Here is a 12802-nt window from a genome sequence, read left to right on the forward strand (position 1 = left end):
GGGTAGGATTATGAAAAATCCTGTAAATGATGGATTATTCTATTGTCTTAAACAATAATGAACAACTCCTCCCCACTTTGATGTTTTTAACAGTCTTGGAATATGCTGTTCTTATAAAATGCAAGCTGAAAGTCTAACGTAATTATATAGTTGTAAAAAACATAGAATCATAGAAGGGCTTAGGTTGGAAGGGACCTTTAAAGGTCATGTAGTCCACCACCCCTGCAATAAGAAGGATCGTCCTCATCTAGATCAGGTCACTCAGAGCCCTGTCCAATCTGGCCTTGTATGTTTCCAGGGATAAGGCATCTATCACCTCTCAGGGTAACCTGTTCCAGTTTCACTACCCTCACTGTAAAAATATTCTTCCTTATATCTAGTCTAAATCTATCTACTTTTAGTTTAAAACCACTACCCCTTGTCCTGTCACAACAGGCTCTGATAAAAAGTTTGTCCCCATCTTTCTCATAATCCGCCTTAAAATACTGAAAGGCTGCAATAAGGTCTCCTTGGAGTCTTTCAGTCTCGAGGCTGAACAACCCCAGCTTTCTCAGCCTGTCCTCATAGGAGAGTTGTTCCATCCCTCTGATCATTTTTGTGGCCTTCCTCTGGACCCTCTCCAACAGGTCCATGTATTCTAGTGCTCGGCACTTCAGAGCTGGATGCAGTACTCCCGGTGGGATCTCACCAAAGAAGAGTAGAGAGGGAGAATCACCTCCCTTAACTTGATGACCACGCTTCTTTTGCTGCAGCCTAGGATACGCTTGGCTTTCTGGGCTGTGAGCACACATTGCCAGCTCATGCTGAGCTTCTCATCCACCAGTACCCCCATGTCCTTCTCTACGGGTCTGCTCTCAATCCCTTCATCCCCCAGCCTGTATTGATATGAGGGGTTTCCCTGACCTAGGTGTAGGACCTTGCAGTTGGAAAGAAATGGGTAACAGGGTGAAAAAGAAATTCAACAGTGTGAATTTCAGGATAAAATCACAGGAACTGACATCACTGGCCCTGTCAGGAGCTGCACAGCTCTTTTAAGGGATAAATTCACAGAACAGACTTTTGAGGTATGTTTTTTCCTCTCCAGAGGTTATTCGTACAAGCCACCAGCTGTGTAACAGAGTGATCAGGTTATGCAAGACACACAGAAACCTGTGAGGATAGAGTGGTTAGGGGTTGGTCCATTTATTTATTAATTTATGAAGAAAGAAGCTCTGTATCTTGCAGTGTTTACTTGAAATACAGAGTGGCTCTTTTGGCCTCTGTCTTGCTACCGTGTTTCATGATTTTCCACCTTGCATAGGAAAACTGGCACAAGTTAGGAGAGTACATACCCACCGCTTAGAATTCAAGTTTCGCTACTTTAATTGCTTCCTAGTAAATAACCAGAAACCTTTTCAAAACAAGCATAGCTTGCATTTATCCCTATTTGATTACAAAACCAGATGCAAAACTAGTAAATTCTGGAACAAATGACATCATGTTTGTGCTAAATATTTTTTCCAATGGCATTGTAAAAATCTGACAATGAAGTTAAGCAGGCTGTTGCACTCCACCTGCCCACAAGCCAGGACAGCACCACCTGGGTGAGCAGGACTGTTGCCATTGCAGAGACAGGGATTACAAAGACTGTGGATGTGGAAGGAAGGCTGGCACTCATGTATTCCCCAGAGCCAAGCACAGGGGAAATAATGAAGTGAAGAAGCGGGTGACAGCAGGCACAGTTCAGTAGTATCACCTTGTTTTATGATGTGCAATAAAAGGCCTTGGTTTACCTGGTTGATAGCTCTTCCCAACAAAGCCCAGGGGATGGATATGCGCATGTGAGGGAGGTGTGGCATGAGGAACAGTTTGAATTATGATAGCAGCATGGCTCTACCAAACCAGGCACTTCAAAATTTCTCTCAAAATAATTATGAAAAGAAAACAAACCAGTCTCAGTTTTTGACATGTATAACCATTATAAAGAAGGATTGCTTTCTGAGGCAGGTTGGTCATGTGGAGCCATCAAATCATCAGTTTTGCTGTTTGCATCTAAACCATTCATGGAGGATCACAGGAATTGTTTTCTTGAAGGGTGGCTTAATAACCTGTATCACCAATCAGAAGAGAAGACAAAAATCTCACTTTGAATTTTGTGTCTGGATGGATCCAATAATTTCAAAGCTATACAACATTTATTGTTGACAAAGATGTGTTTGCTTTTGATTTGAGTGTGCTAATGTAATGTGCTGGATTTGTGTCAGTGCAAAAGCTTCTTCTAAAAAAAAGTATGTACGGATACATGATTTTATATATTTGAACATAAACGTGTTTATGTAAGTATGTGTGCATATATTTACATGCTTATATGCCTGAACTTTTAAATCCTTTCTGTCCTAAGAGATAGACTTACTTTCCTTGTGCTTAGTCTTGTGTATTAGTAAGAAACTACCACTTCACACTTGGATGCCTGAAGCTAGTCACTTATAGCCAGTTTTCTTTGAGTCATTTACTTAATTAAAACTAGAGAGGGATTCCTCATGGGATCAGCTACTTTTGCTAGTAAGATAAGCACCCGCTGGAAGCCTGTTACAAATCTGCTGGCTTAAGTACCTCTCAGTGTTTGATTCCTACCTACGTGTTCAATATGCATAGTTTGCTCAGAACCCCTTAAGGATAGCTATTAGATATAATGCTCATCAGTTTTGAAAGCATTAGCCTTGAGAAATTTATCATTTGAAGGCTGCAAACTAGGCTTGCTGTCTTCCTTCCAAAATTCAAGGGATGTTATCTCTTTTAAATGAATGGCACTGGGGAAAACCCCTCCTAACTGATGTATGTATTTTCATTTCCTGCACTACATTTCTTCAATCATCTTACCAGTACATTTTTTGTAAGGCTTCCAAAGGGAACCCTACATCTTTGTCAAAATTGATCTGCTAGCAGAAATGTTATTAGGCCACCTAAGATCCTGCAGCAGAAGCCAAGAAAAGGACACAGAGGCAAATACTTCTGAAAGAATTATTCAGAAAAAAAAAGTGTGCATATCATATTTAAGTGTTCAAAGACGTACTCCTGAAGTGCAATGCAGTTGAGGAATCAGGCATTTTGTAAGATGGCTACTCCATGTCAAAGAGCAAAAATATTTAGTCTCCCACTAAAAAACAAGGAACAACAACAAAAAAAACCAACCAAAAACCCAGCTCCTCCCCCAGCAAAACCCCTCCTTATCTAGACCCCAAAAGGAATCTGCAGATGTATACCCCCTGCATGAGAACAAAGTCTTCAGTCACTGGAATGCAACGCTATAAAAACAAATACTACAAAGCCTGGTAACCGGGGGATGTCTCACTTGCATATTTTTTTGTGACCACCTTGGTTTGCAGAGAAGGGGGTCCCCAAAGCATGTGAGCCAGCAGGATCTCTTTGTACTAGGTTGCTCTCTGTTTGGCCAGATGTCTTCCCAACAGTGAGATAGAAAAACCAGAGCTCTTATTAAAATAAGTTGGGGAAAGGAATGGAAAAAAGCATGTGTCCAGCGAAACAGGGCACATTGTGTCCCATCTGATATTTATTAAATGTTGATCAAATCAGCAGTGAGAAATGCACATCATGCGGAAGTGACCCTGACTCCCTGGGTTTGGAAGTTAGTGACAAATGTCTGGGAGCAGACCAACATTGAAAACACGTGTACAGGACACAGAGAGGAGTGTGCTGCACTAGGAGCAGCAATAACAAATGGAGAAGAGCTGACTTCAGCTGAGAAACCCCTCTTGCAGGTTTTGCATATGTTCTGTCAGCAGAATGGATATGTAGAGTCTTCCCCTGTACATTTTCTTGCAGCTTTTTAGATGAGAGGTTATCTGTCTCCTGGAAGAACACTGCATTTTTTTGTAAGCATTGAAAGCAAGCAGTCGAGTGAGTAAAAGTGGAGAAGTTTTGGCAAATTAAGCCCAAATATGGGCTGCTATGAGCCTTGACTCTCAACTTTTGTGATAAACCTGTCTAATTTTAGGCCAACCTGCTGGGTTTTGTTTAATCATAATGAACACTTGCAATAGTCTCCCATCTGTTGTTGCTCAATGTTTGGACTATCACATCTTTTCAGAGCAACTCTTCAATAAAAATAGCTGTCCTCATAGCTTGGACTAAATGCATCTCCTGTATCAGACCATCTTATTGGGGCTTCATCCTTAAACAAGGTAGTAAGGAAGAGTAATAGGATAAGTTGAAGGCAGGCCCTGCGCTTAAGAAGCTTTTGGAGCCCTGGTTACACTGTAATTCATCCCTATACAGAGAGGTTTGCAATCCTGGCTTTTACCTTTGCATATAGCGTGGATTATTTTAACTGCACAAAAAGACATTGAAATGAGTCTTCCAGATCTTTTCTTCAAGGTACTTCTATCTTTAGTAATTTTTATGTGTTTACTAAACTAGAAAGTCAGCTGTTACTAGCAGCAGAATTAAAAGCTTTGTATTTGCAAAAAAAAGAGTAAATTTAACAGCTCTGAAAGACTTACGGTGTCCGTCTCTCGGTAAAGGAAAGCAAAGGAGACTGTTAGAGGTCCCTGGCTTTTTTACTCCAGCCCTGGACGTGAGGCATGTTAGATGAGGGTAGTGGGGATTCTATGGCCATCAGATGCAGCTTTAAGCTGACAGGCAGAAAGCACTAGGAGGCGATGCAGTATGCAGTTCCAGCCCAACTTAGTTAATGGAATGTCCTGCCTGTATGATTGCTTTAGTATGCTGTGTTTATGTTATTGATACCAACAGCACTGAACTGTTAAAGGATGGAAAGGCCTGGCTTTTGTTGGGGTGCTGTTCGAATGTCAGTTTGAAATATACTGAAAGTAAAAGTTCCAAAAAGCCAAAGTGCTGTTTTATTGAACCAGCAACAGAGAGGACTGAGACAAGTGAAACAAGATCCTTATGAAGTGCTGGAGCATACATGATGCTAGATGCTGAACTGCAATACATCCAGTGACATCAGTGAAGTTGCAGCTCATTACACTACACAGGAAGCTGGTGTATGGTGACAGAAAGCAGGTCATGTCATAAAATGAGTAATCTTAACATGAGACTGTAATCAAGTGAAACATTTCTATGTGCAAGTGCTGTCAAAAGTTTTGGTTTTATTTCTGCCTCTCTCTGTGCTTTGTACCTCTGCAGTCTATCAGTCTTTCCAGTTACGGATCTGGTCCTGCTTCCATTAACATCAAAATAGAGAGGATCAAGCTTTCTATTATCTGTGTGTTTGGAAGGTGAATGTGATGTGCTTTTTGCCCCAGGCTTCTCATGTTTTTTGATATGTGGGATGTTCAAAGACTGGAATCTGAACTGAAACCTTTCAGAGGAGGAACCTTGCATTCAAGGGCCATAAAGATGATCAGAGGACTGGAGCACCTCTGCTATGAGGACAGGCTGAGAGAGTTGGAGTTGTTCATCGTAGAGAGGAGAACGCTCTGGGAGACCTTATTGCAGCCTTCCAGTACCTAAAGGAGGCCTAAAGGAAAGCTGGGGAGGGACTGTTTACAAGGACACGTAGTGATAGGACAAGGGGGGATGGCTTTAAATTGGAGTGGGGAAGATTTAGACTAGACATTAGGAAGAAATTCTTCACCATGAGGGTGGTGAGGCACTGGAAGGGGTTGCCCTGGGAAGTTGTGGATTCTGCCTCCCTAGAAGTATTCAAGGCTATGTTGGATGGGGCTTTGAGCAGCCTAGTCTGGTGGGAGGTGTCCCAGCCCATGGCAGGGGCCTTGGAAATGCATGATCTTTAAGGTCTCTTCCTATACAAACGATTCTGTGATTTTATGATTCAGTGCATCTGGGCTCAATGAGCCTATTAGTACCAGCTGAAAAGAGCAAAATGGTGCTCCAGAGATCACACATTCCCACTGTGAAATAATTTCAGTCTCTAAATACCTACTGAAAATCTTTAGAAAACTGCACTTTCCCTTTGCAGCTTTATCAGCAAGCAGAGCTTCCCCACTAGCGAACTCCTTTAGACCAGCAGCCAATCAAAGAAAACCAGCACATGCATCAGGATCCATAAGCAAACTTGGCTATTGAACTATAGACCCTTCGTTTTTTCTTTAGTCATGCAGGAGCCATCAACCTTCCAAATCCAAGTCACCAATAAATGGACCATGCCACTGCTCGTCTCTGTGGCCGCTCCCTTCCTTCCCAGCTACATAGGCAGGAGAGAAGCCTTTCCACTCTGGAGTTTCTTTTCTTGGGCTTATGCTTACAAATTTTTATTTCATTTCCCCAAAATGTTCCTGTTCCTGAAAAAAGGGCTAAATGTTTCAAACTGATCTTAAGCCTAAACCCCAAGGAACCCAAATCTATGACTGCTTTCATCACATGGCAATAAAATGTGATGTCACAGCTGAAAAGTTTAGAGAAGACATGAGATGACATAATGTAGAAAGCGGGCTGACATATGAGCGAAGCATTTCTGTCTTAGCTACAAGAGTATTTGTGCAGAGGGAATGGAGGAAAATGCCTTGTCAAGTAAACTTTGTTTAAATCCTCTTCCTGAGTTGTTCCAAATGATGATCTCTCCTTAAGTACCCTGGACTTCAGGGAGCCACTGGAAAATGCTGTTCTTTGAGAGAGAAATAGTTAACTTGATGTGTCAGTCACCTGTCCTCCATGAACCCAGGGCAAGCGTCCCATGATTTTCTCTTAAAAAATAAAAAATTAAAAAAACACTCTGTGCAAGGTCATGAGTTAGGAAAAGTAATATCAGCTGTGGGTTAAGCCTAGGGGGAAATAGAAGTTACTTATAAAAAGCTATGGAGCAATTTTTGATTAGTTAACTGATCTGGTACATAGAATTTATTAGAGCTTAAAGCTTTCCTGTGAGACTCCCCTAATAGTACACAAATAGAATAAAATATCAAAGAAATGCATTTTCTGACAGACACAGAAAGCTGCATTAATCCCATCCTATTTAATGCACATCAGAAGGAGGGTTAAATCCCAAACATTCGTTCAGCACAGTGGTCCGGTTTTCATGGTTTTACATGTTTGGATTTCCAGTTAACTTCTTGGTAACTTAATCAGTGCTTCCAACACTCTCAAGCTGCACATAGGAGCACACAGAGAAATGAGGAATATTGCTTCCCTAATGGACTCAAAGATATCAAACCATTCTGCAAAAGGCTCAAATGTAAAGAAGCAAAGGCCTGTTTTCTCTCGTCAGCTTGAGGCCCTTTTTCTTAAACTTGTCAACAAGGCAAAATTCACCAGCATTATTCTGTTAGTGTAGATGTACCACTAGCCTTACTAGTATAGCAGCCCTACTCTTCTGTGGGAGTTCTCCAAACCCCACCCCCCAAATATAAGAAAAAGATCTCTCTCATTATGGAAGGAAAGTGTTCACATGGTAACTATTTCTGGTAATGGTTATAAAGCAGGACTAGTACTCCTCCCAGGTTTTCACAACACTACTTTATTTCTGTATTTTTCTTTCTGCCAGAGTGTTTACTGTCTGCTCTTGCTTCTGTAGGGAGACTGAAGGCTGAGAAAGAGCTACTGCAGTGTGGTGTCTGACAGAGGAGTTGCTAATAAACATTTGACTTCCGAAGCTCACCATAATCTTTTAGCACAATTGGAAACTTGTCAACTCTCAGGAAAGTCACAGGTTTTTCAGCAAAGCAGAATGTACTTCTCTTCCACATGCTAAAATCCCAAAGTGATTCTGTCTCTAAGTTGATGCTTTAACCACCAGGGAGGCTCTCCTGGCAGAATAGGCAGATAGGCACCCATATATCATTTGCTTACATAAATAATTTGTTCTTCAGAAAATGGATTCTTTGCCATTGTTTTAAAATTCTTAAAATCTTGTTTTGCAGGTATTCAGGAGGGGACTCAATGTACCAAATGTAAAAGTAACTGGGCACTGAAGTTTTCCATCATCTTCTTATATATTTTATGTGCCCTGTTAACGATCACAGTAGCCATTCTGGGATACAAAGGTATGTATGCATTGAGCCAAACATTTCACTTTCAGCCAAGTTTCCAAGCGCATTTCCACATATTAGATAGAGAGACAATTTATCACAGGAAATTTTTACCCTCAGCATCAATACCTTGGCAATGCTGACTTTTTGTATGCATGTATATGAGCCAGCCATGTGTATGCGTGTATATGAGCCAGCCATGTATATGCATGAATATGAGCCAGCAGTGTGCCCAGGTGGCCAAGAAGGCCAATGGCATCTTGGCTTGTATCAGAAACAGCGTGACCAGCAGGTCCAGGGAGGTTATTCTCCCTCTGTACTCGGCACTGGTGAGGCCGCTCCTCGAATCCTGTGTTCAGTTCTGGGCCCCTCACCACAAGAAGGATGTTGAGGCTCTGGAGCGAGTCCAGAGAAGAGAAATGAAGCTGGTGAAGGGGCTGGAGAACAGGCCTTATGAGGAACGGCTGAGAGAGCTGGGGTTGTTTAGCCTGGAGAAGAGGAGGCTGAGGGGAGACCTCATTGCTCTCTATAACTGCCTGAAAGGAGGTTGTGGAGAGGAGAGCTGTCCTTTTCTCCCAAGTGACAGGGGACAGGACAAGAGGGAATGGCCTCAAGCTCCGCCAGGGGAGGTTTAGGCTGGACATCAGGAAAAAATTCTTCACAGAAAGGGTGATTGGGCACTGGAACAGGCTGCCCAGGGAGGTGGTTGAGTCCCCTTCCCTGGAGGTGTTTAAGGCAGGGGTGGACGAGGTGCTAAGGGGCATGGTTTAGTGTTTGATAGGAATGGTTGGACTCGATGATCCGGTGGGTCTCTTCCAACCTGGTTATTCTATGATTCTATGATTCTTTGTAACAACAAACTGCAACCTTAGATTTTCCATTTCAGGCAATTATGAAGTTTTGAAACTAGATTAGGCATTTGAAAGAAAAGAAAAAAAATTAGAAAATGCTCATGCTTCCACCATGAAGGAGTTCTAACTGGAAGACTCAAAGCTCTTTAACATGTTATACCTTGATTTCACTAAGCTCTTTGGCGTATATCACAACTTTTCAGAATAAATATTCTACTTAATAGGAGAGACAGGAATAGTCTTACTAGAATAGTACTTATCTCAGGAGTGAAGTGTAGGAACAATATTACTTTGAAATATCTGGAAGAAAGATTGAACCAGGAAATGCCAATGTATTATCTACAGTTATTTTGATGAACAAAGACACTTAGACACTTTCAACAATAATTTCAAAGATTCTGGTAATGCAGGTCATCAGTAGGGCACATTTGAAAGCACAACTTAAAATTCCCATACATCTTCAGCACTAATTAACTGTAGCCATTTATGCATTCTTATGAGTGCTTTGATGTGAATGACTGCTTGTTGTGCAGCCTCAGCTATAATAAGTTGAATAAATAATATATGAGTTTCTAGTAAGAAAAAGAAAATTAATAACGTCCCTATGTTATAACAGGACATTGCAGCATGTTGTGGAGAACACCAAGCTAGCTTTAAACTAGATGCTTGAGTATCGCTCAGAGAGTAGCCTCAATACCCCTCCAAGAAGCTGAGTAAATAGTCATGTGATTAGCCTGCCATGCATCCTGTGCCGCCAACAGCTGTGCTTGTACCAGAGCTGACATCACCTCTGGTCCTTTGCCAGCAAAAGAAAAGGAAATTGTAGAAATAGAAAGAGATAAATACTTATTTAAGAGGATTTGGTACAGTTTTGAGCGGGAAGAAAATTAAAACTGCTTGGTTTAGATGGAAGATTTAGCCATGGAGATGACAGAATGTGAAGGACAGATAGAGATACATAGCTATTTCTTTTTCATGGTAAAGCAGATGTAATATGGCAAATTAAAATAAAACTTAGAAAAATGCAACACAAATAATTGGTCAGACATTCTCCTGAAGAGTGTGTTACTGATCTCTGGAAGTCAGACACTGAAGAAAAAAAGAGAACTTTCCAGGATTCAAAAGCTTGTTCTTGATCTATGACGATAAAATCATTTGGTTATATGGACTAGGGGAGGACAAACGTAGACCTTTTTCAGATACAAATCTGCAGAGATCAGCTTGCAGCAGATGAGAATGGGATCTTTCTGGGATATAATCCAGCCACTAAGTGCCTGGGATTTAGCAGAATTTTCCTCAAGAGAGTTTTATACAAGGCTGTCGATTCTTGGGCTCACTTGGCATCAGAAACAGAGTATAGAGCTGGAGGAACCAGTGCTCTAAATCTTGCTTTGGCAGATGTTCTTTCATGTTTGTTTAGGACGCAATAGCAACAAGGAAACCGTCCAAAAGATCTCTTTGGAAAATGGAGTTTCTCTTCCTCATTTCTGTCCACAGTTTTCAAGCTTCTCTTTCCATGGAGGCTTCTAGCACTGTCTTTTCCCTAGGCTTTCATAGAATCATTTATAAAGCTCCTTCTTGTACTAAGTAGTCATTAGTGCCTGGGACTAATCTTTCTGTCCTAGCAGTGCCAAGCCACATCTATCCAGGGCAAGGACAAGAGAATTTCCTCTCCCACAAAAAAAAAAAAAAAAACCAGAAAAAATAGGGGGAAAAAGTGGTAAGATTATAGGAGGTTGGATAGATAATACACATTTTGCTCACAGACCTTAAGACATTTTGGTCACCACTGTTCGAGTGCTCACCAACTTGGTGACTGCTCCACTGAATGCCAAGGCAAAGAGGCGAATACTATGCTCAATTTTGGTCCCCTCGCTACAAGAAGGATGTTGAGGCTTTGGAGCATGTCCAGAGAAGAGCAACGAAGCTGGTGAAGGGGCAGCTGAGAGAGCTGGGGTTGTTTAGCCTGGAGAAGAGGAGGCTGAGGGGAGACCTTATTGCTGTCTACAACTACCTGAAAGGAGGTTGTGGAGAGGAGGGCGCTGGCCTCTTCTTCCAAGTGACAGGGGACAGGGTGAGGGGGAATGGCCTCAAGCTCCACCAAGGAAGGTTCAGACTGTATATCAGGAAAGAATTTTTCACAGAAAGGGTCATCGGGCACTAGAATGGGCTTCCCAGGGAGGTGGTTGAGTCACCATCCCTGGAGGTATTTAAAAGATGGGTGGATGAGGTGCTCAGGGACATGATTTAATGGCAGGTAGGAATGGTTGGACTCAATCTCAAAGGTCTTTTCCAACCTAGTGATTCTGTGATTCTATTCTATGGTTCTATGCTGAAGAAAAGTCCTGTTTATTCCAAGATATCCATTCTGCATGCAGCAGTATCCAGGCAGCAAATGGTCATATGTCAGGCATTAGCTCTGCACTTTGTACATGCAGCTTCAGAGCTTCATCTCCACAGTGCCTAAACACTTGTTTGCAGGTAAAACATGACTTAAACAAAACCCCAGCTGACAGTACATATTCAAAGGAATTATTGCAATATTTTTGATCATTGGGAAAGAGTTAGACCTTGAAGGAAGAACAAAAGTCTAAAACTTTACAGAGCTCTTGAACTCTCCTCTCTGCATCAGAGTTTGGCTTGTCTTTTTTATTGCAATATTACACTGAAAGAAAGAATTCTGCTGGCATCAGGGATTCTTTCAGTCTCTTAGCTAAGTTTCAATTAAATTTGCCTCCCACGCTTATGTTTACGAAGCTCAAAACTACTTTTAAAACTTTCATTTCCTACGTGGTATTTAGATATCCTTTGTGATTTAAAACGTTAAAACTACTAATCTGTGGATTAAATGTGGCAGGCAAAAAATAACTCAGTGGGAGGCAAGGTCAACACAGAACAAACCTCCAAACTGGTGGTAAAAATTACATAGTAAGTTGGAGAAACCTGAAACCAAAACACGAATTAAGCATCAAGATCATGAAGGAATAACAAGCCGAGTTTACTATTAGTTTCCTTTGGGAAGACATGTTAACTTATTTTTAAATGCATTAAAAAAGCAATCTGCAATTTTTATGCATGCTTTCTTAAATTAAATGCAAAATACAAAGTTATAATTTTTCTGGCACCAACCAGTGTTGGATTGGCCTGTTGAAGGTAAACGATCTTCTTGTGACTCACTCCAGTGAAGGAAGCTAGCATGATCTCAGATTTCTGGCAGTTCTTATTCTCTGGTCAGTCCTTGTTTTTAAGCTTCTTTACTAATACCCGTTGTGACTTTCATCCACTTCTTTTATCTGTCTCCCAGAGTTTGTCTGCCATTACCTAGAGCCAACACACCCTGGTGAGATGGCACGTTTTGTCCCTGCCTCTGAAATAGTGGCTCAGATGCAGACGGTCCTCACTGTTCTGGTCAGCAACTGCTTGAAATTTTGGCTTTTTTTGGAGGGTCTTTACTACGTTATCCACAGTGATCTTGTCAGAAAGTCAAATATATGCATTGATTTGTCTGTTGAATGATAAAACTCAGCATAGCCCACATCAATGGGAGTCTTTAAGCTAACACTGCAGTTCACGTTTGCAAAGACCTCTACTGTTTCTGCTGCTGGAGTTGGATGGTTCAAACTTGTCTCTGGCCTCTCTCCTCTACTCTTCACACAACAGGACTGACTTGCTCTCTGAGGGGAAGCTCAATTAAAACAAATGAAATAGTTCGCCTGATACAGCCTATTCTGGGCTTTGTGTCAGTTAATCTGGGTAAATCCTCACCAGTTTAGTGTCAAAGAGACAAAAATCAATACCTTGTGTATTTGAAAGCAACCTTCTCTTTCCAGCATCTGATGGTATCTTCCAGCCAAGCATCATGTCTGTGCTCCTGATCCAGGGCTGCTGTGTGGCATCCAGTTGCACACTAGAATTAAAAACTTCCTTTCTGTGTGGAGACAAGATGCTGGGGACTGAAAGACCTTGTAACAGTGCTCATTAGTGATCTTTCAGACACAGTGC

At 41.5% G+C, this 12802-nt stretch overlaps 1 protein-coding gene across 1 annotated transcript in view; it reads left to right on the plus strand.

Annotated features, from left to right (window-relative positions):
* The window catches only part of COLEC12 (collectin subfamily member 12), a 104881-nt gene that overhangs the window by 74979 nt on the left and 17100 nt on the right, over positions 1-12802 (plus strand). Inside the window, exon 3 of the mRNA XM_069853939.1 lies at positions 7842-7964. Coding sequence (XP_069710040.1) covers positions 7842-7964 — 123 coding nt within the window. The remainder of the gene's footprint in view (positions 1-7841; positions 7965-12802) is intronic.

Source organism: Phaenicophaeus curvirostris, chromosome 3 (genome assembly GCF_032191515.1).
Source record: "Phaenicophaeus curvirostris isolate KB17595 chromosome 3, BPBGC_Pcur_1.0, whole genome shotgun sequence".
Lineage (NCBI taxonomy): Eukaryota > Metazoa > Chordata > Aves > Cuculiformes > Cuculidae > Phaenicophaeus > Phaenicophaeus curvirostris.